This window comes from Anopheles cruzii, chromosome 3, assembly GCF_943734635.1.
Source record: "Anopheles cruzii chromosome 3, idAnoCruzAS_RS32_06, whole genome shotgun sequence".
Lineage (NCBI taxonomy): Eukaryota > Metazoa > Arthropoda > Insecta > Diptera > Culicidae > Anopheles > Anopheles cruzii.
In genome coordinates this window covers 12,261,028-12,284,489 of record NC_069145.1, presented here as the reverse complement: position 1 = coordinate 12,284,489, position 23,462 = coordinate 12,261,028, and the positions used below count along the sequence as shown (strand labels likewise).

Genomic DNA, 23,462 nt, shown 5'->3' with positions numbered 1-23,462 from the left:
CCACAGCCCAGACCCATTCACAACAGACCGAAACCCTTTGAGCGATAAAAACCAACAAACACACGGCGGCGGCGGCCAAGCGTCGTCGTAACTCGACCATCGGCGGACGACCGCGACTCGTCGAGAACGCTAAAAGGCGAGACGACGCGAGGCAACGAAAATAACTCCGGCCCGAACGCAGAACGCACTCTCGGGGGGCGAAAGCAAAAATAAACACCAAAACCCATCGCTCAACATCGGGCGGCGGCGGCAGTGGGCCGCCGGACAAATCAAACGTCAGAGATCGATGAAAGATGGTCCATCCGTCCCAGTCCCAGTCCGTCCGATCGTCGGGATGCGTCCCACCGGAACGGCTCAACCGCACCACTGTCTGTGTTTGTGTTCGTTTCCGTCCGTCCGTCCGCTCGGCCGGAATGTTCTGTTTTGATTAGCCCCCGGGTTGCTTATTTGGCGTGGCGCGGCTCGAACGAAGAAAATGGGAACCATTTTGCAAGAAGCGTCAAAAAACCGACAAATCACCAGTCCCAGAAGACAGATAGAAGAAGGCAGAAATAGAGAGATAGACGCGGACAGAGAGACAGAGCAATAAACTGCGACCTCTTTTTGCCGGTTTTGATGATCGTTGTCGTGCCGCCGCCGCCGCCTCTTGATCGCTTAGACCGCTGTCTTAGGCCGCCGACCAAGACAGACAACAACGTCGCTAAAGAACAGACGAAACACGCTAATTTTGTTGAAATTTACACACTTTGGCCCCCTTTTTTTTGGACCGTGGGGGTCTCTTTCTCGTCGACGCCAACCGAGTTTACGAGCGAAGCGGTTAAATGGGTTCTTTTGCGAAAGGCAAATTCGGGCGACCCCATCATTTCTGGGGGGGGCGGGAACACCGCGCCACGCCGTAAAGTTTATTGTCAACTTAATCGGACCCAACGGTCCCGGGCGCCCATGGACGCCCCCCACACCTTCGGGGTGCCCCATCACATAAATTATCTTTCGCGAGAGGTTCGCCTGAGGCGGACGGCATTTTTGAAGATGTTTTCAAACACACCCGAACCCCTTTTTTAATTTAATGAAACAGTAATTATTTTGTGCCGAACTTTAAACTGTCCATCCAACGGGCGGGTGAGGATGATGACGCCACCCGGTTGACTTAACGGGGCGGACCCCGACGACGGAACCGACCCGGGGGAGGGGTTAAACAACGGTCGGCGGGCGCGCGTCGTTCAATATTTGTACATTATAACGACGATATTTATGGACGTTTGTTCAGCTCTCCGCCGCTCCGATTCGCACAAAGTACGACTGTTGGTAAGGAGGCCCCACCGTATCTCTGGGTGGACCACCAAGTCAAGTCGGACACATGTGCGCGCCCAAAAGGCAGTCGGTCTCAGCCGATCTCCGGCACAAAAAAAACCCGCCGGGGTGACCACAGTCAGGCCTTTGATCCCCAGGCACAGGCACGGCAGCAAATAAATCCGTCCCACCAGACGACCACCAGAAAGACATCGCATCATTGACGCTGATGCTGTGGCGGGGGCCGAGGTTCCCGCGGCGCATTCATCATCCGGCCCGCCGCCACTGCCGCGCCCGGTTCGCGTGGTGTAAATAGTGCTCGTCGTTTTTCAACTGGCCCGCCGACATTCCAACGCACCGACGAACAGGACGCGTAAGGCCCATGCCACTTCCTTGACAGCTCAACAACTCGTCATCTTCTGGCACAGGCCGCCACAATTCGGTAGCTACCCGGTAGAGTGTTTCGCGGGGTGGTTTTGTGGCCGGTCAAATTGACGATGACGGCCGCAATGGTCCCGGGCGTCAATCGGAGGCGAACGAATTTCACAGCACATTGCATCCATTTTCGTGCCCTTCTTCGTGCTCCGGGCGAGAAAACGAAACGGGCCACACTTTGCGAAACAATCTTTCACAGTCCGGCGGCTGTCAGCCATTCGTGTGGCCACAGGGAGCCGCACAAAAAAAACGAGACGGAACGGCGAATGGAGTCGATGCCAAAAATACTGCTCCGTTCCGCTCTGACCGAAGAGACCTGTCTGGGCGGGGGGGCGGTGCGCTCGCGCTAATGTGGCACACCTGAGGGATGCCGTCCGCCACCGCCCGGTGGCAATTAGGTGGGAAAATTGGCCGTTATGGTTGGGTGTCGGTTTCCACACGGCGATGAGCAAACTAATCGCCCGAGCCGCGACTGCTTGTGAGTGCCAATTTTTTTCCGAGCTCCGAGCGTCAGGCCAACGGACGAAAGAGACGAAAAAAAACCTGGCGGTTTGTTGTACAAGATTATTTAGATTTAAACCCCGCGAAGAACGCGACTCTGTTTCACCCGTGTTATTATTCATAACGAACGAACCCCCCCAGAGACAACCAAATCATACTTGGCCAAAACAATGTCGACATCCATGCACACACACACACACACACACAGACAGCGATTTGCATACGACCACGACACGACGAAATAATTAATATGTTCCAAACATAAACCACAACACGGCCAACATGGCGCGCTTGGGGCTATAATAAAGGAACCAGGGCGGGGGACCGGGACCGAGAGCCGGGTGTTCCGTCCGTTTCGGAGCACCGCTCACTCTCTCTCTCCCTCTCTCTCTTTCTGTCTCTCTGTTGTCAACATTCCATTTTGCCCCATTAGCTGGGGGATGATGTTTCAAAACATCTCATAAATCTCCTCACGTTTCGCGCACACCGCACGGTGGGCGAAGTGGCGTACCACCACCGCGGGGGGGAGGAAAAGAAACGACGCTGCCTTCAGGCCCCAACGGGCAAAGCTAAGGGTATCGCCGCCGTGTCGGACGTCGGAAGAGAGCCAAGGAAATGTCAAAACTTCGAGAGCCCGGTCGATTTAACAAGGCGTGATGTGGCGTGTGGGGCGCCGGCCGCACACCCGGGTCCTAAGCGTCGTCACATTTTTTCGTCCGTCCGTTTCGTGACTTCGTTTCGGTTGTTCTGGGTTGCCCACTCGCCTTCTGCTCCGACGACGCGCGCGGACCCCGGCGGACCGATGATTAGGATCCGGAACGAATGATTTATAAATAAATTTGTCCACCCCGCGCGCGCACGCACGCTCGACGGCGGAATCCCGTCGCGGAAAAATCTTCATCGCGGGTCGACTGAGCCGGAACGCCTCTGCTCTCTGCTGTGCGGTGGCCAACGCGGGCCGATCACATCATAAATCATGTGAGCGCCCCCCCGGCCCAAGAGGCGTAAATGTGAGTCGAGCTTCGCTGTCGCCGGAGGTGCTGCTCCGGGGGCACCAGGAGCTCTTGTCAGGCCCCGTCCCTCCCGGCCCCGATTCTACTGCCGCGGTGGTGGCCATGAAGGTTCATTAATTTTCATCCATCAAGGCGGGGCGGTCCGCTCCCCCCGCAAAGGCCGGAGCGAATTTTGGTGCCAAGTCGGTCACAAATCAGCCGGGGTGATCGTAAAATTATTTTGAATATCCACAGTCTAATTTCTGAGTATTTATGAGTCGCTTTGTGAGTGCCGCGCGGACCAAACACGCGGGTCTCCCGTTTTATGGTCCCAAAAGATTCGACAAGACCACACTCAACCTTCAGCAGCCCCGCACTCTCTCTCTTCAAGAGACTGTCTTGAGACGGTCCGTTGGAAATAAATCACAAGTTCGGCAGCAAAGTGGACAAGCCGCATCTCCAGCACTTCAACCGGATGGCTCACGTAAGCGTGAGACGCTGGTAGCCTCTGTGTCCGGATCGTTGGCTCAAGAGGATGCTTGAAGCGTGCTACGCTCACGCCACGCCAAGGGTGTTGTTGAAGTTTCGCGAAATTGTTCGCACCAAAACACATTTTTATTGCCGAGGAGGTTGGCGTGAAGCCATGGGGCAACTTTCGACAACAATCGGCATGGTCAACTCTTTTTCAGCGATTTTACTGGAATGCCTTTAAATGTGAGAGTTCCTGATGCGATTTTCCAGTAACGTAACTTATTCCGTTGTGTTCATTTTTTGGTAAATTAGCAGACAATGGCCGTACTAGGGACTTACAAAGGCGCAGCATCGCAATGGAGTACACTACACACCAAACCCCAGTCATCGTATCATCAGCCGTAAGACAAGAATACGACAATGATCAACGAACTCAAAAGATCTTTTGACAGCGAACATAAGCTGAGGGACTTAATCTATATATATAAAAGAGTACCGCGTTATTGGCTCTTTATTCACAACTCAAGAACGGCTGAACCGATTTGGCTGAAAATTGGTGTGGAGGTAGCTTAGATCAAAGGGGGTAACATAGGATACTTTTTATAATCCGATCGCGTCACAATGAAGCCACAATACGCACAATGTGTTTTTCTCCCCCCCCCCCCCCCTCCCCTTTCCCCATCCAAATAAGGTCGACGCGATCTCTCCCGCTGAGGCGGCATCGACAAACGATAGACAGAGAGCGAAACAGCAAGCAATTGTCTCTCTCTTGCGTATGTTTACACTCTCTCTCACGAACTTCGAATAGTTTGGCAAATTGTAAGCCAGTGAGAGAGCCTCCACTTATATTCTCGCGAACCACTGCGAGCAATTGTTTAGCGACAAAGGCGGATCTCCTTTCTCATATCACCTTTCATCCTTCGCGTCGTAAAAAAATTAACGTGCGTGGAAGTAATATTGATTACATTATTTTTAAGCATTTTCTTATTTCGATGAGTAATTTTAATCGTAGGGAAACATTTATCAGTAAGTATTTACTTAAAAATAGTTAAATTGTACCGTACCGTGTATTATTTGAGATGGGTTCGAATGTTTGGATTTTTTTTTGTTTGGGAAAAATTGTGAAACGAATTTAACGTGTCAATTCCAGAAATCCTGATCTTGAGGTGAATAAGGAGATACCAGCTAACAATTAGGAATGCCAGCGCCAAATCGTGAACTGAATGACGTATATAATCGAGATGTTTGGCGCATGTTGCGAGATGTTTTGGAGGGGCAATGATTTTACTGTCCTGAAATTTCCGCCAAACACTGCCAGTAATTCCAAGATCAGCTGACGAAATGAAGTGCTTCTCTTCTTATTGGACAACGACCGCTGAACGGTTTTAGCCTGCACCAACCAGCGACAATGTTAATCTCTGATACTCTTTCTAAACGTTCGTTTTTACGGGCCGGGTTGTTAGTCCCGCGCCAACCCCCTGGAACGCCGGAATCAGGAATCGAACCCATGGCCAGCTGCGTGACAGGGACGAGCGTTACCGACTGCTCCTATCACCGGGGGCCCTTGCCTTTGGGGCGGAACAGAGTTCGCCGGGTCTGCTAGTAAGGTTATAAAAGGTTGTAAATGTCATTTTACGCTAGCCGAAACCTTGCAATTTTCATTCGGGAAAAACAATGGAATTAAAACAAGTATCCATCAGAACCAACATTAGAAGTAAATGAAAAATTGGATGAAGTTTTTTAATTTATTTATTACAAAAACAGTCAACGGGCAATGTAGCAATGGCAATTGACAACTTAATATTAGGTAGTCTAAAAAGAAATCCATTATTTTCACGGTAGATGCCTTTAGTGATCGATATCTCGTGAAGTATCGATCGTACAGTTTCAAGTTTAGGCTCGCTTTAAAGCTTACACTTTACACTTCAAAAAATGCTTCCATTGTTTTTTGTTTGTTCTATTGGTTTGTGAGTTACAGGGTGTTAACAATGGAAGTCACCATAGTGAAAATACGGTACATTTTACAATTTTTCTTTAAAAAAGGCAAAAATTCAAGCTAGGCGGCTGAAATTTTGCATGTTTTTTGTGGTGCCGATATTGTAACAGCTAGTTGCGATAAATTTTGGTTTCATTGACCCGTTTCAGTTATTTTCGCTGTTAAAGATGCACCTCCGACAGGCAGACACGTCATCGAAAATGTCGATTAAATCGCAGAAATAATTAAAGTTTGTCGGCATGTTAGTAGTCAGAGCATCGACCAGGAGCTAAAGATTAACCATCAGACAGTTTTAAGCCATTTGCGCAAAGCTGGATCCACAAAGAAGCTCGATGTTTGGACGCCACCATATTTACACCTAAAAACATGATGGCGCGAATTTCCATCTGCGCAATTATGGCCAAACGGAATGAAATCGACCCATTTCGTAAACGGATGGGTACTGGGAATGTGAAATGGGATACATACGACAATACTGTGTGGAAATGATCATGATCTAAGCGTGGTGAAGCAGCTTACAGGGTGGTCAAACCAAGATTGACGGTCTGTAAGGTTCTACTGGGTTTATGGTGGGATTTGAGAGGAATCGTGTATTAAGAGTTGCTTTCGTGTGGCCAAACACAAAATTCAGATCTCTACTGTCAATAATTGCACCATTCGAAGCTAGCAATTGACCAGATACGACCAAAATCGGCCAACAGAAGAGGTTTTGTGTTCCAACAGGACAACGAAATGTGACGCACGTCTTTAGTGGCCCGCCAGAAAATCCGGGAGCTTGGTTGGGATGTTTTAATGCATCCACCGTATAGTCCGGACCTTGCACCAAGCGATTGACACCTTTCTCAAGCATTACAAAATTTCCTGAGTGATGAAAAACTGAGATCAAAAAGGGATTGTGAAAATGGATTGCTCCAGTTTTTCGCCAATAGCGACTATACCTTTTACAAAAGAGGCGTAATAAGCCTATCTTTGAAAAGACAACAAATTTTCCTATAAAATGGTACATATTTGACGTAAATCGAACGTACGGAAGTATCTTAAATAAAGTTTTGAAGAACAAGCAAAAATAATGGATTTCTTTTTTGGCTTCCTAATATAAGTTGTGTCAAATGTGTTATAATGTCTGCTCCTTGGTTGGTTGACTTTTTGCGAACGAAATTTCTCGGCAACAATCGAATATCGTCATTCGATGAAGATCTTTGCAGAAAATTTAATAATATTTGAAAGGTAACATAGTAATAATATATGAAAGCCTTTCAAATATTATTTAATTTTCTTTATTCATTTGGTATAATTAGAACGGGCAGAGAGTCATATTGGGCACCAACTTGCAAAGAGTTGCATTCAAATTCTCAGGGTCTGCCGTCTCACGCATAGAAACCGATTAATCGGTGCAACGAATCGGACGATCTACGGGCAAGCCATAATATTTAAAAGGCTACTAAACTAAAATGAGTCAATTATTTCTCTGCTGCATCGACTCCATAACGTATTAATACTATCAAAGTGTTACTAAACTTTTCTAACTCGATTTACCCCCAAACTCAGCCTAATTTCAGTTCAACTGAAGCGCCATCTATTGATCGGTTCCATAACTACGATTCTTTACGTGCGCTAACGCCAAAAGTTTTCTTTAATATTCCGATCACGATTTGACATACAATTGACCTTCGGACACCATTTAACTTTCGTATATAATATATTATTCGTATAATTCTCGTGTTTCGTTGTGCAATTTCGAGTACGCCAAATAAAAGTTCCCATACAATAGCCTCCCCGTTCCAAAGGACGGACAGCAGTATTTTACTGAGAATCTGCGAGTTGCATCTACTTCAGGAGGTTTCAAGCCTAGTACTAGTCCACTTGCGTGTGTGTGCCTGTGGGCCAATATTGGCCAGCGTTATCGTCGGGGTTTGCGCGTTAAGCCCCAGACATAAACTGAACTACTTTAGAAGAGGCGATACTCTAGTCCCTCGTGAAGTGCGCGATGCGCGAAGAAGCGCAAACTCACACGCGGCGAGCGACGCAGCAACGCAAACACGAACCGGCGGCGGCGGCGCTGGCTGAGTGGCATGTGCGTCAACAAAACCGAGACCGAGAGACAGGGAGAGAGAGAACAGGGGCCACCAGATTATTGCCGCCGACTGTGCCACGGGGACCGGAAGACGGTGGGGGCTGGAGAGGTTAAGTAATGTATCATCACCCTGACACGACCTCGTCTCGTTCGCGTCAACCGAGTGCCACACATGATCAAACACAACCCCGGGGGCGCTTCCTCCTGCCACGCAACCTAAACTTATCACCCCGGCACTTGGCAAATATTCCCCGCCCGTGGCTCTCTCTCACCCTCTCGGGACTTCTCTCTGTTTGCTTTCCACTTTACGCGCGCGCATCCGAAAAGCCGGCCGAGGATCCGAGGCCGAGCCGGATAAACCACTCCAATGAATGCGCTAAAGTGCGTTTTTCTAGTGCTTCAAGTGCCGCCCCAATTACCGCACGACCGACGTGCATTTGTGTGTGTGAGCACGACCAGGAAGAAGCTACCGGTGGCCGTTACCTTGAGCAGTCGATTTTGATTATTAACGGGAGGCGCAATGGGTTTTTGGGAATTAATGATGATTTTAAACGTCATCCCGATGATCAGTCCATCAGTTTCCGAGTCCAAAGCCGACAAACCGTAGCTCGTTGTTGTGCAAGAGCACCTTTTACAGTGTCCCGGCGCGGCATGTTGTTTTTGCATTTTTTATTCGCCCGTTTCGGTGAGACGGCCCAATAAGGCGCTCTGTCGGGACGTCGTATGTACGTGCCCGTGATGGAACACGCGAACGCGACGAACCCATCATAAAGATGGACGGGTCCGGCTGGCGGGCTACACGGGCCCGGGCGTGTCACGGTTCGGCCGAGGAAGCACCGGAACACGAAAACACTTGCACAGCAAATATTGACACATCTTTCCGAGCGACGGTAAATAGCGAAGGCCGCGACAACGACAACAATGGAAGGGCCGCACGGCCCCAGGTCCCGGGTCCCGGCACTGCCGTGCGCTGTCGCCGGCCGGCCAGCGAACCGTTAGCGCGCGGAGTGATTAGAGCCGTGAGCATGAGCCGTGGAAGTGGCATGTGCTTAGCGCCAATGCTCACTCGGGCCCGTCCGTTATTGCTCCCCTCCATGACCGCAGCATTGAACGCAAAAAGCAAACACACCTCCTCGAGGGTGATCCTCGAAAAGGAGACATTTTTTCCACACCAATCTTCGGAACGTATATTTACACCATCGTTTTAAAAGATGCGCGTAACGGCGTTCGTGAGTTCCAAGAGGTTCACGGGGCATCGCCGTGTGCCAACGTGGCAGACAGCCTTCCCCAAGATGGCGCTAGACTTGGGCTGGGTTTAGAGGGTGAGATGGGTCTCCGAATGCTTGATCTCCGGACCAACTTCCGGAAAAGAACTGAGAATGTTAGGTTCGCTTCACCAAACGCCGGTTATTAATTGCGAAGTAGCTGGAATTACGCACCTCGAAAGATCGAACCGAGGCGCCATAAATTTGAGTTGATCCCCGGTCGCCTCTCAAAGCTCGATTCAAACGCAGAGCTTCGCAACATTAATGACCAACCCTGGTGGATCCGGTTCCGGGTCCAGTTTAAATTAACATAATCATCGTCATCATCTCCGCGCCGTCGAAGCGCCATCGGCCGCAACCGCAAGCGCCTCCAAAACGCCGATGACACAACTATACCCGCGACTAATTCCACAACCACGCCGGCCGGCGCCACCAATCCTGACCCGTGACCACGGACCGGCAGCTACCGCGTACCGGGCAGAGGGGGGTTTAGACCGATGATTTGTTATAATTATTTGCAAACCTACAATCTCGGGCCGGGCGATGATTGCACGATGCGTACGCGCGGCCAGCGGCGGCGGCGGCGATAATTTCAGCTCAACCACAGCAACAACCACATCACCGGCGGCGCCGTTCAGCGAGCTGCAGCGAGCGATGTGAGAACATTAATAACACACCGACACACACACACACACGCGGGACCCACATAATGATGATGATGATGATGATGGTGGTGATGCTGGGTGAGATGGTGGTTGGTTTTGCTAATTGATGAACGGCCGAGCGCATTATCGAACGGGATCGATAAGCCCCGAGAATCGTCGCCATCATCGGGAGCACGATCATTATATGCGCGCGCGATCGATGATGCTCTCTCGAGTGGGAAGGGTCCTAGCGGGGTGATTTTGCTCCCGGCCCCACTATTCCCCGCCGTCAGCTGATTGGATGGTAAATTAAGGCTCATTATGCCGGCGGGAACCGGGGACGCGAAAGCGATCCGTTCCGGGCCGCGACTCCGAACCGCGGTTCACTGCAGGCAGGCAGGCGCAGGATTCCTCTCGCTCGGCTCGGGAATGTCATTCCTCCCGCTGGAAGACAGAGTAGATATGTATGGCCCGGAGGCCCTAGCCAGGAAGAGCCTACCTCTTTGTTTTTATCGACCGGAACCCGAGTGTTGCGGGCGCTCGCGCTCCGTTTTGTCATTTCCCGTGGACAACATAATTATCCGCCAGTGGCCACCACACGAGCAGCGAGTGCAGCAATGCAATCCTCGGTCGGTGTTTCTGGGGAAGCTAATTTCTTCTCGTTCCTTGCTAAAAACCCAACCTCCCCAGCGGCGAAGGATAATTCGCCGGTCGGCCGGCACCCATCCGAAAGATTACCGGTCTAAAATTGACGCAACACCACCCCGTGACCCGTTGCCCAATTATGGATTGCAGCGCCTGGCAATTATGCACCGCAACAGCCGCAGCCACAGCACCGAGCGACACAAGTCTCCCCGATCGCCCGACGGTATATGACGACTCGGGCCACCCGGCGGCTGATGGTGTAATGGCGAGGGGCCCGAGGAGGGCGGCGAAACTTCGCGTAAAGCTCCTCTGCCCACATCCGGGCCGGGGGATGGGGGGCACACTCGCTCGGGGCGGGATGGTTTGAGGCGCGCTCGCTAATGAGTCCACACAGTGCCGCGGCCCGGAAAGTAGCACACCACCGTACGGTGGTCACCGCCACGGGGACTGGTGGTCCACAGCATCAACAACAACTCGAGGAGAGGGAGAGAGGTGGGGTGGCCACCGTCGAAGCGGCCCGAAGTGACGTGGAAGAGAGAGCCACTCACTTATCCCGCGGATGGAGCGACAATAATGAGACTCAAGCGCGACGATGCTCGGAATCGGAACGGGAGTCGCCGGTCGGGAAATTAATGTTGGAACGAAAGAACAATTAAGAATATTCATAAATTACAAAACATGCAATCAGCCAGGGCCACGGCACGCTGGGAGGTGGGGCGGGTGGGCAATTTTCCGGCGTACGAGGGTGCACTTGTAATTACTGCACCGTTAAGGTGCCATTAAGCTTCGAGGCTAATTTGGTCACCGGTACTTATGTGGTGACGTTTGCACGCGACGATTCCAATCGATTCGATTGTGGCGCTGTCCTAAAATTGAAACTCACACACGCGGTGGAGGGCTTTTAGTGACAACAGACTGAACAGCAACAAGGATGGGTATAATGGATGAGTAAACTTGAGCAAACAGACCAAAACAACACAACACGTCGCAAATGGCCCGACCCGGTGGAAAGTGCAGCGGAAAATGTGAAATTCATCGTCCACCCGGCGCGCGGACCTGGGCAGGTTGCCAACCCACACACACAACCGACCCATCATCGTCATGATCCAGTCACACGCAAAAATTAGGAACGAGGCGAGAAAATCCGGTAGCCGCTATTCGCTAAGGTGGGAAACTGTTTTTGTAGCGCGACACTTTGACTCACCACCAATAACACCACAGCCCATTCTATATTAATTTTGGCCACACTTGGCCACAGCTGCACCCCACAGCCAACCGACGGGCGCCAGGAGAAGCGGCGCGCTTTTCGGCTGCCAAAGAAGATGATCGCGCCCGAAACCGCGAATCGCACACCCGGGGGCCGTGATTTTCCACTTTACGCACCGAGAGATTTGCTGACGAATGGGGACGGGGACGAGAGGTGCTCCCCCAAGCCCGGCCAGCTGCACATGTCGTGATGTTCTGTTCTTTTTCTTGTTGCCCAAATCGACCATTAAGTGAGTAATGATGCAAGCGCGAGCTGCTCTTGCGGTGGACCGCAAAATAGCCAAGCGGACTGCGCCGGAATTGACAAGACACACTCGCCACTCGCCGGTGGTCAAGTGTTGTTTCCTTTCCGCAGAATGTGCGATTCTTTGCTTTAGGATAACTTTATGTGCAATTTGTTAACAAGAAATCTATGGCTTATTTCTTCCTAAAAACCACTAAAAATAAGTCTCTGTAAATTGATTTTAAAAGACGAATTCGCACTGTCAGCACGACTAGATGGAAAAAAGGCTTGCCAGGAATCTGTCACCTCCTGGTGATAACCATCGTTTCCTTTCGTTTCCTAATGGATGATTTCGGCGATGGAAAACTAGTATCAGGAGAAGTGTATAATACTCGATTACGCTTTGGAAATGGACATAACTTAATTGTTTTAAAAAAGTCGACAAATCTACGAACAAAACGGTGCCTACTTAGCTTAAATAGGCTCGTTTCTTCTATGCCATACGTTTTGTCCACAAAATCAATGGAAAAGCAGCTCCATCTTGATATCACTCACAATTTTTGTTATCATAGCTTACTTCAATTCAATTTTGTTTGGTTGTAAACACTCGAAAGGTGTATCCGGTTTGACAGCCGGAAAACTTTCCCAATGTTACTTTGATGTGACTTTTTAAGACTCATTATTTAAGAACAATCTCACCAATTTAAGAGGAACATAACTAAGATTAAAACTTATTACTAAGTTTTAGGTCTTAAATCTAGACGAAAAATATTTATAGTTTACGCATTAAAGGGTGTTCAGATACATGGAACCTGCTCGCACTTCAGGTTGCAGTGTAAAATTCAAACATTGTTTGACGAGAAATCCTATCCTTTAATAGGAACCCTTTATTTATTGCGTCAGGTAAGTTTAAGATTGAGTTAGGGAACTTGTTCTAATGAATGCAACTGGTGCCAGACGAAAACCTTAATTATTTAGTTAATTAATTAGTAGTTAAGAATTTAGGTTCAATTTTATGTTTTTATTTATAATAAGGTAGAGTGCCGCAAATAGTTTTTCACATTCTTTTGCAGTATTAATGAGAGGTTTGAAGGTAAATCCATTGGTCTTAGTGTACTTTAAGTTACGCAAGTGATAGATCTATAACAAACGCGTTTTTTTGTTAACGTATTATTTAAACACGTCGTACACCACAAACCGTAAAATAGATAATACTTTTCAGCGCCATAAGACCTTTCGATAGCAGTTTGGAGTGAACTCAAGTTAAACTACTGCGAACTCCGCCCAAGGCTTGAACACACACACACACATGATAGCTTAATTTTAACACAACCCACAATGAAGCAATAAATTCCTGCCAGCCGCGAATTCCGCGTGTTTGGTCATTACTCATATCTCAATCTCACGCTTCCCTCCCGACCGGATCTTATCGCTCCAACACTCCGGGGATCTTCCTCGGCCGCGGCCAGAGCGCTGCGGCGATGATGATGCACACGCGGAGAGCCTCCCCTAATGGAGCCGCTGCTACGCGGATGGCCGTAATTGCCCCCACCCATTCCCATCGGGGGCCGGTTTATCAGCCCGCCCGCCGCCAACTCACAGACAGACACCCATCGGGGACCGCCGTTCCGGGAGATCGTGTTCCGATCGCGTGTTGTTTCAAAACCAGTGTCCTAAAGTGATTTAATTACCAAGTACGTCGTACCGCAATTCAGTGTTCGGCTTTTTTCCTTCCATTTTGCTTGCCCCCGTTCAACGTTCCGTTCCGATGGTCCCAGGCCACCCGAACCCACAACCCACGCCGTGACACTTCATTACGGCCCCGCCAGCGAGCAGCGAGGGGTGCAACAAATAAGCACACAACTTGTCATTTCATCGACCGACCGACCGGGAGGCAAAAAACATTAATCGAACCCTCCGCGGCGGTGGTGCTCGTGGAGAGGGGTTCCAGGCCGGCGATAATATGCACCCGCGGACGAGAGTGGGCCGCCCTGGGCGGGTTGATTGATGGCATTCCGCGCGTTTGACCCTCTCTCACCGAACCGGAGTTCCGTCACTTCATCGAACGCTCCGAACGGCGGCGGGCGAGGAGAGGTAAGAGACAATCAATGTGATCCCCACCGCATCGACCGACGGCGAGTGTGACGACGATGACGATGCCCCCCTCGCGCGCACAGATGACTTGGGTGAGGCAGCAAATTAATTAAACATTGTCCGCCGCCCGAGGCCCGATTGAGGCCCGAGACGACGACGACGACGAAATCATTGTCCATTTTCGCTATCTATCGTAAGCAATTAAGATGTTGCGTCCGCGATAAGGTAAATTAAATCCCGTGCACGGCCGAGCGGCCACGTAGCGGGACGAGAGGTACGACGAGGCTTTGTACCCTGCCCACTTACCACTGGTACGACACGCTTGTCGTACACCGGAAAGCAGCAACCGGCGACGACGACGACGACGACGCCGTTGGCCACAATCGATGACAGCAATCGAATCGATCAAACACCCGGCCATCTCGGGGGCGGGGGGACACTCTCGCTCGCACTTGGAGCCCCCTCTCCCCGGCACCCACGGGGGGGCTTATCGATTGGAGGGACCCCATTTTTTCGAGTTTTATGACTCCGCTCTGACTGATGACCGCTAAAGAGCGATAGCTGAAACGGCCAACGGGCGCATATCTTATCGGAGCCGCGGGTCTATGCTCACGTGGAGAGGGTCGCAAAAAAACAAGTATGGAGTTAATCTTCCCCAAGGCAGCCGCCCGCCGCTGGTGGCCGAATTGATTTTGTCCTCAAAGCGCGCACCGGCATTAAGAGCGGGACGCGCGTTTTATCGACCAACAGGCCCGAACTGGCCGCGGGTCGGCGTCTTTCAATTTTAAAGCGCCCGTGCGCCACCCCAATCCCCGACCAGAAACCCCATTCCGGAGCGTTCCGCCCCGTTTGGCACATTTTCCGGTTCAGTGCGCGTTCAGCTGATTGCGTTCCCGGGCGATGACGATGATATTGTGGTGATGAAGAGGTTTCGACGCAGCTTTGGGGTGATGGCCCAGGAAGGTGATAATCATGCTCGCGCTGCCAACCACGGTCGGTCCCCCGGTTATGTATCGGGGCTGAACACCGTGACCACCGGTCGGTGATGGTTCGTGAGCCGCTGCGGTTCGAGGTAAGGAAGCAAACGAGACACGCCCGAGCCCGCGAAGAAGCCGGTAAGCTAACAACAGCGAACGACGTAAAAAACAGAAGAAATCACAATCAATTATTTCGGTTTTTTTCATGCTTCCGTCAGTCTAAAATCTCACCATTAAAAGACAGACCTGTGAAATCGACTCCACATAACTTAACGGTGTGTGTCAGCCGCCATCCACCTGGAACGCTCCGGAGGCTTTTTGCTTATCAAAAACGCACGCTGATTTATTCGACAAATTAAGCCATTAATTTGTACAATCTTTTGCATATTTTAGCTCCCCGGTCTCATTAGGCGCCTACCCAAGCGGCCCAAGGTGATTATCGACAAAGTCACGGCAAAACGGGAAACTGTTGGCCCATTAGGTGGATGGTGGTTACGGGTTGGCCAAAACGATGGAATCCGAGTGCGCTCGCACGGGTTATGAAAGTTATGGTTATCAACGACGACCACGGGTCACTGACTCATCACCATCATCAGTCGAGTGGAGATGCTTGAAATCAGTGTTTTATCAATCTAAAAATTTTACTTCAGATTTATAGAAGCTTTATAAAAAGATAAGGAATAGAAACGCAATATTACCGATGCCGACGGGTGTCTTGTAGGTGCTGGGTACATGATTGGTGGATTTCTTTTCGCTGCTTTGGTCCGTTTGGTGAAAAATTACCGACTGTCGTTATTCACCACAACGGTGGTTGTTGGTCAACGTCAACGGACACGCACGGATTAATCTTCTCTAGCCTTTCGCGACACTTGCTGGTCGCTTTTTTGCTTCCGAAAATACTTTTCACAATTTGGTGTATTTAATCAAATCACTTTTCACTAGATCACACTTCTCACTCTCACGTTCAAGCGCAACTCAAAAGTGAGCCCAACTGTCAACAGCGTTTAATTTCTGTTGCTCAAAACGCTCTCGACGGGGTGGGTGGTTTGCAAACAATGCACGCTCGGAAATCACTTATCATGCTTATGGCCACACTTTTTTTTATCTCAAACACACTTCACTCACGCACGCCCCCTGTGCCTCGGACTCAAAGTGGGGCAAATATTAATTACAATTGATTGATTTTCATCAGCCAACCACGGGCAGCAGCGCAGGATATATCTCTCCACTTCGGGCGGCGATCAGCGGCCAGCAATCATTACTGACCACTCCACACGTCGGCGGTCGGCGGCAGCATCATTAGCGGCAGTGGCCGCCACGGTAGCACCAACTTCACCACACCACCGACGATGCTCATGATTACTGCATGAAGCGATCACGATCACCACACACTGACAGACGCTATGTTTCCACCACACTGGCCTGGGCTGGCCGGAGCTTTCACGGTTTTAATTCGTATCGATTATTGGGCGCCGATTGAACGAGAAAAATAATACCGAAGTGAAGCACCCTCAAGAAGCAACGAAACACACACAGCAACAACAGCAAAACACTTGAGAGCCCCTGAGCTGTCTTTTTCTCTTTCTTTTTTCTAGATCCACTCTTTAAGTGCCTTCACTTCGAAACGCACTTTAACACACTAACGATCAATCAATTTATCAATCAGCGGAACCCCGCTCAAATTCACGTCGATTTTTCTTGATTTACTCTTATCCCGCGAACGCGAACCAATGCGCGGTGCCCGTTTTTTTACGCCTCACTTCACCCTTTTTCAATTTATTTCATCCTCAATTTGATCCTCTGTTGGTTTTCCGTTTTGAGCGGTTTTTTTTTTGGTTTCGTTGTTTGCTTTTTGTGTAAACTGCGTGTTGAAACAAAACGGCGGCGATGCGCGATCGGGCAAAGAATCGGCCGAAGATGATCGATTTTTCTTACTCCATTTTCCGTTTGCCTGGCCGCCGGCTATTTCTCACCTTTCTTGCGTGCCACGCCACTCGGCTGCTGCTGCGGATGATGATTTGTTCTATTTTTTTTAGCTTTTTTATGCTCTTCCCGTTTGTTTTTCTTCCGCCTTTCAATCTTGATTCGATTTCGAAATCACTGGTTCGTTTCGATTTAGCACGATCCGGAGACAGAGGCCGCCGCCGGCTCTGGGCGAGCGGAATTTTATGCTCTTTTTTTAATTTCAGATTTATTTCCGTCCGATTTTTACCGTCCGAATACACAACCGGAAGGGTGATCACGTTTTGGCACCGATCACACGCTGGCGCTAATTGACGGGTGGAGAAATCCTAGAGTTGGTTAGGGTTGAAACGTTCACGGTTATACACCGACCGAACGGGCGCGCTGGCACTGGGCTTGGAACCGGAACCGCTGATCTGTAAATATAAAGGAAACAAATGGTTGTGAAATGGTTTCTTTGAAAGCGGCAAATGCCCCGCAGTACTACGCCAATCGAAGATGCTGTCATTTCATTCGCTCCATATACACAAAGTTTTAGACGTAATTCTGTTAATTGAATTGATTTAAAGCCCGAACAAATATCGCAGGCACGATCGGACCAGGCACCACGCATGTTCGAAATATTACACGTAAAACAGCGTTTGCCATTCAAGGCACTGTCCGGAGTCCGGAGGATGAAAAACACGAATTCCAAGTGGCCCACACAAAACTGATTTAAAATGCATTCCATGACCATCTTTCGAAACCATAACCCAAAACCCAAGGCTCCCCCGCCGACCCGATCGACCGCCGATCGAAGCGGTCCAAGCGGTCCAAGCGGTTGAAACGGAAATCTCAATTGTATGCTAATTGTGCGGCTATGCTGCGACGAGAGGAGACCCACAATCGAAAATATTGCGTGCAGCGCGTCGCGGTTGATATGCTCACTGGGGGGGGGGACACACGAGAAACAAAACGCGATGGTCACCGTCGAAAGATAGATTGTGTGTCCGTCCACAGCGCGCCAATGGCGGTCACGTGACCTGCATGCGCGAGTTTCGATTTGCCGCGACCCCGATATGTTGTGGCGGGTGTCGGCGAAAGGCACAACGAGACACGCCAGAAGCATAACACAACCCCCAGTGGTACCTTCGGCACCACCACAGCGTGTAAGGTTTATCGATTTATTTTCTTCCTTTCTTTGTGGCCCACCATGTTCTGCTTGCTTGTGTTTTATTACGTTTCGCGGCGCTGTCTGAAGCGTTGTCCGCAGTCACACTGCCAGCCAGCCAGCCCGGCGAACGCGGCCGGGTGCCAATTATTGATTTAAAGTCGCCTGACGAGTGACAAAATTAAAAAAGCGCCCCTCGCTTCGGTCGGTCGCGCCGCGGGCGTCCGCTGCGACCGCACCAACGACCGTGGCGCCACCTTTGGCCGGCGTTAAGCATTAATTATCCCCGTCAGCCGCCGTGACGTGCTGGCTGCTGACGATCGCCGGAACGCGTCCATGAAAAATTCATAAAACCATTCATCATTTTACAAAACCTGCCCCACGAATCACACCACGCACAAACCGGCGTGGGATTAGCATTGTTAAGTGGTGCGCCGTTTCTTTCCGCTACGGCTACACCTTTGAGGCGGTGAAAAAGAAACACGACTAATCCTTGTGAGATGAGTGAACCGGTTTTGTTTTTTTTTAACAGCAACAGCAATGCGTCAACGTGTCAAAATTAATCCTAAACTGATTAACTGCGGACCGTCGGCAGCTCAGCTCAGCTCACCGATGATCGACGTTGAGCTTTGACAAGTCAGGGCGCCATCAAAACGGAACGGGAAAAGTGATTTTTTGTATCAAACGTTCCATCGGTTCAGTCGTATTTAATTGCGGCCATCTCTTTCTTGAATATTTCATTTAAAAACAAAGGTAATCAAAATAAACCGTGCCTCAAAATGCCAAACATTCAAAAGCAGGTTACTGCGCGGTGTGTCCAAACAAAGTGGAGCAAACGGCACCACAAAGCATCAGCTGTTGAACGTAGCGGCACGCAGAGTAGGCGGCCACAAAGTCGTTGAGAGTGGCAGTAAATTAAGCCGGTATAATGTCAACAAGTTCAAACATCAAACCATTTCATTTGATCTCCGTGTCGCCGCGAAACGCGGCCATTTACGGTGACGCACCGGGCACCGGGTGGATGTGTATAATCGAGCCCGGCCACCCCGTCGGTGATATGTTACGGGGGAGGAACCGCATTATACGTCCGAACACAACTCATCCGACGGAAAGCCGTACACGACACCAACAGCAGCAGCAGCAGCAGTAGTTGGCTAATCAATCGCTAATTAGTGTCACTGATAAACCATTTTGCTGCCGCCCATGTTTGTGTGCGCGCGTATGTGTGCTCTCCTCCCCGATCCCCAGGCTAAACACCAGGAACCGGCTACGTTCGGTTTACGCGCGAGAGCGTGTGGGGGCCGGATGACGACGATGATGATGGTGATGATGATGATGTTGGCGGCCGGGTCGGTTGATCAACAGCCCGCCGGTTGGATGGTTATTTATTTTCGCTACCCACACACACACACCGCGATTTCGTGCGCGGTTCCTCCGCGAAGATCCCGAACCACAAACAAACCAGAAGATGTTGTATAGTGGGGGTCGTGAACGGGGCGCGCGAAACGGCTGACAGACGACGCGATCGGTCGGGCACCAAACCAAGGGTGCGGATCGGTCGGAGGATCTTAGCGCGGATGCCCATCTCACCCGTTTCGCCCGTTCCGCGCGTAAACATCGGTGTGAAAATAATAATTAACGAACTAACTGAAAAGATCGTTCGCGGCGCGCTCGTCCGGATGTGTGTTCCTGCGGCTCGACCGAAGAGGCGTCACGCGGATGGGTGGATGCGCTGGGATTCGAAGATTAACGAGTATCATCCTTCGTAGCACTCTCGCTGCCCCTCTCTCTCTCTCTATATATCCTCCTCGATCGGTGGTGGGTAAACAAATGAATGGTGGATGTGCATTTCGTTCGCTGCGGATGGTGATAACGTTTGCGATTAAACTTTCGCGCGCCTACTGGCGGCTCTACTAAAACCTGTCCGACGGGGACATTCGGAAGCCGCGGCAGCACCACACAGCACACATTGCAGCACTGTATTATTTGCACGCGTGCCAATCAATCTTCTTAATCGGACGTTTCGCAAAGTAATGTGTGCTAATGAGTGGCCGCAGCGACGATTTGCGGTTGATAGCCGGCGGTCCGCGGTCCATTGGCGAGGCCGAGGGGCATTGGTCCGCGCTTGACGCGAAAAAAAACTGGATCAGTAGATCACGCAAACGTTCCAAGAATTTGCTGTCAACGGCATGGTACAGTCACTGTTTTACACAAAGCATTATTTCATATTTAACGTACATGTGCTTTTGTATCGTAAGATGAGAATTCTTTCCCGTAATGAGATGAACACGCTCTCACCGTGAAGAAATCCACCACCACCAGGCCTACTCTAATCGCTGAAGGTTGTTTGTGTCGTGAAACTTATGTCACAGGTGTCAACGAATTCTGTTTGAAGTTTGATTAGTTTGACGTTTGGATGTTCAATTATTCAACACATTCACCGTTGGACGTGGGAAGTAATTTCCCAGTCTCACCGCCACCAAAAGATCGACTCACACACGACCGCGAGCCATGTGAACGGGAATTTCAAGAAATATCTAATTAAACCCACGTCTAAACGGCAACCACGTCGCCCGGCGGCATCGTTTCGAGACCCATTTTTCACACTAATCAAACCCGTCGCGCCATTTAAGCCATTCCGGGGTTCACCGTGTGCGTGATTCGTGGTTTCATCGCCAACAGACACGAGAGAGAGAGAAAAAACGTGACAAAAAGTGGCCACAAACCTGCACCGTCAGCGCGCGCGGGGAGAGATCACAATGTCAAGTGAAGCGACATGAATCGATAATGGCAACTAAATGGCCGACCACTCCGGAGAGCACTCCGGTAGCGGCGGCGGACGTGATGGCGCGAGGCGCGCCGCCAGGCGAGCGTGTAGCGAATCGATTGATTAAACAATAACAAATCTCCCCGAGGCGGTGGCGCGGGGGTTCGCCCGACTATCGATTGTGTCGGAGCGCCCGCCCGCCCGACGGTTGATTTAAGTCGATTCTTCGCGTTTCAAACGCCGCTCCGTGTGAGGGGAGCCGCGACCACCGTGAGAAATAGGGACAGATGGTGAGATACCACGCGAGCGAGTGAGCAAGTGTGAGCGAGTGCGCAAGACCGAAACGCGAGACCAGGCACTGAGCGCAAAAAAACAGGAACAACCTAACCTTAACAACCCATTTACAACCCCCCACCCCAGTGGGGTCACTGACAGGAGGGACCGCGGGGCTGCTGACCGCCCACCGGGCGCGTTTTTCCTTCACCCACCAGCCACGAGGCGCGTGAGAACGAAAAGTTCATTTGCTCGCTTTTCACACTCGATCCGTCCCAGTGGGGAAGCGCGCGCGGTGGGGAGTGGTTCCAAGAAAAGTGGTGGAAAAAACAAAGCGAAACATTTTCTATTAGCGCTCGGGGAAAATTATTAAATCTAATCGCGGCTCGGTGCTCTGCCCACCAACCAACACCCGGCGTGGGCCACGGAAACGAAAATGATCGAATTGAAATCGTGAATCTTTCTTTCTCCGCGCGTAGGTTTTCCCTATTTCTTGCGCAGGCCCCCTGCGCGGTCTATTTATTGTTTTTCTTCCTTCTTGTCTTCCCTTTTTTTTCAGGGGCTCCTGCCGTTCTTTTGCGCGCCCGACGGTTCCCACAGTGGTGGCCACCGCCGCAAAAGAAGAAGCCGCGGTCCGCAGCGAGCGAGCGCGCTGACCATATCTTGACCTGTCTATCAACCTAGCGTCGTGCCCGGCTAGGTGCGCGACGGGAAGGCCAGGCCAGGCTAGCTTGGGCTGCTCTTTAATGTAATGCCGAATGAAGTTTCATCGGAAGCGGACACACCGATAGGGCGGCGGCCCCCAAGCACACGTTTCTTAGCCCTAGGCCTAGATGTGCCGTTTTTCGCTTCTTTCCTCCCCCTCCGCCTCACGACTGCGTGCCTTTTTGCCCTGGCCCCGTGGCCAATCCACAGAAGCTTCGTCGGAGGGCCGCGATCGAGAATGGCCGGGCATAAAGAGAGCGAAATAAGAAGAAAAAAACGATGGTGCGATTTGTTTATCGCTGTTACTGCCGCTATTGCTACTGCTGCTGCTCCTGCTGCTGCTGTCAATTTGACAGTCCGGTTGCCGATCCAATTAAATTCAACAACCATTCTCGCCCGCCGCCGCACCTTATAGCACACCTCTCTCTCTCTCTCCGATCCGGACAAGGCTCCCGGCAATCGGCTTCCAGCGCGACGATCAGTTAACCGTTAACCTTTCGATTTTACGGCTTCCCCCGTGCTCCCCGCCACGGTGGCCCGCTTTTGGCCGCTTTTAGCCGTCGTTTTGTTTCGCTTGACGTCCGCCGTTCTCTGTTACAAGTTTTCAACCTTTCTCTCTCGCTCTCTCTGGCCGTTCGCCATCGTCAGCCGTTTTTTGTGCTCCGGTCTTTGCGATTTGGTGCGCCTCTTCGGGTGCCATTCGCGGCCGCGTTCACGCTTTATCGCGTCGGAAAGCAGCGGGGGACAGCGGGTGTGGCCGCTCGCCAATGTTCGCTAATCGAAGCGACCAGCTAAAACAGACTAAAGAAGAAAAGAAATAAGACCCACAGGAATCAAGTGACTGCCGTGTCGCGGGTACGGTGTGCAGAAGCCTCTTCCGATGATAAGCGGGTGAAGAAATTGTCTGTGTCTTCTTCTTCTGACCCCGCAGCCGCGTCATCTTCTTCTTCGGTGAATTGATTATAGGAGGGTCATTTATGTGCAGCGACAGCGACAGGTTTTGATTTATTGCGGCAAGTTTTGCGGCGCATACGGTTTCGTGTGTCCCATCGTCGTCGTTCCGTTCGTTCCGAGAAAAGATAAACTCAATAAAAACCCAAATGAAGAAGCTACTGCAAGCAATGAGTCGCTGTCGTATGAGAAAAAGTTCCCATGATCGATGATTAAGTGGAACTAATTGGAGCCCGACGCATTACGAGAAGGGGTTCACAAGAACCCGCAATAAAACGCCGGCCACTAGCGAGAACTTACTGAGTTCGCAAAAGCCATAAAATTCCACAATCCGCCCGTGTCCGCGATCGCGTTACATGCACCGCCGCCGCCGTTACGTAAAGCGCGATCAGCACGAAGACGCGGTTGTGGGGGGGGGGTCGCGCGGCCGTAAACAGCGGAAATGTCAATTCGAAACCGGAGCGCGCGCTTGAGTGGCGACCACTTTACAAACACAAGCACCCCGAGCGAGTGAGTGAGTGAGCGAGAGAGAGAGAGAGGGACATAACACACTAATCAACTAATTAGACGATGTTGACCCAATCCCCGACGCCAAAGTGCCAATCGACGGCGCCGCTCGAGCGAGAAAGAGAATGACACACCGAAAGAGGGAGATAGAGAGAGCGCGGCCGCTGATCAGATTACCGTCGAATGGCCGCCTCAAGAAACGGCGGTGGCTACATTCCACGAGATTTAGCGCGAATCGAAGAATATACCGCGGAGCGGCGCGCGGAGAATATGG

At 50.9% G+C, this 23,462-nt stretch overlaps 1 protein-coding gene across 1 annotated transcript in view; it reads right to left on the bottom strand.

Annotated features, from left to right (window-relative positions):
- Positions 1–15,636, bottom strand: part of LOC128274639 (protein groucho) — a 186,072-nt gene extending 170,436 nt beyond the window's left edge. The window contains exon 1 of the mRNA XM_053012897.1: positions 15,572–15,636. Within this exon, the coding sequence (XP_052868857.1) occupies positions 15,572–15,607 (36 nt within the window). The 5' untranslated portion in view covers positions 15,608–15,636. The remainder of the gene's footprint in view (positions 1–15,571) is intronic.
- Positions 15,637–23,462: the final 7,826 nt, after the last annotated feature.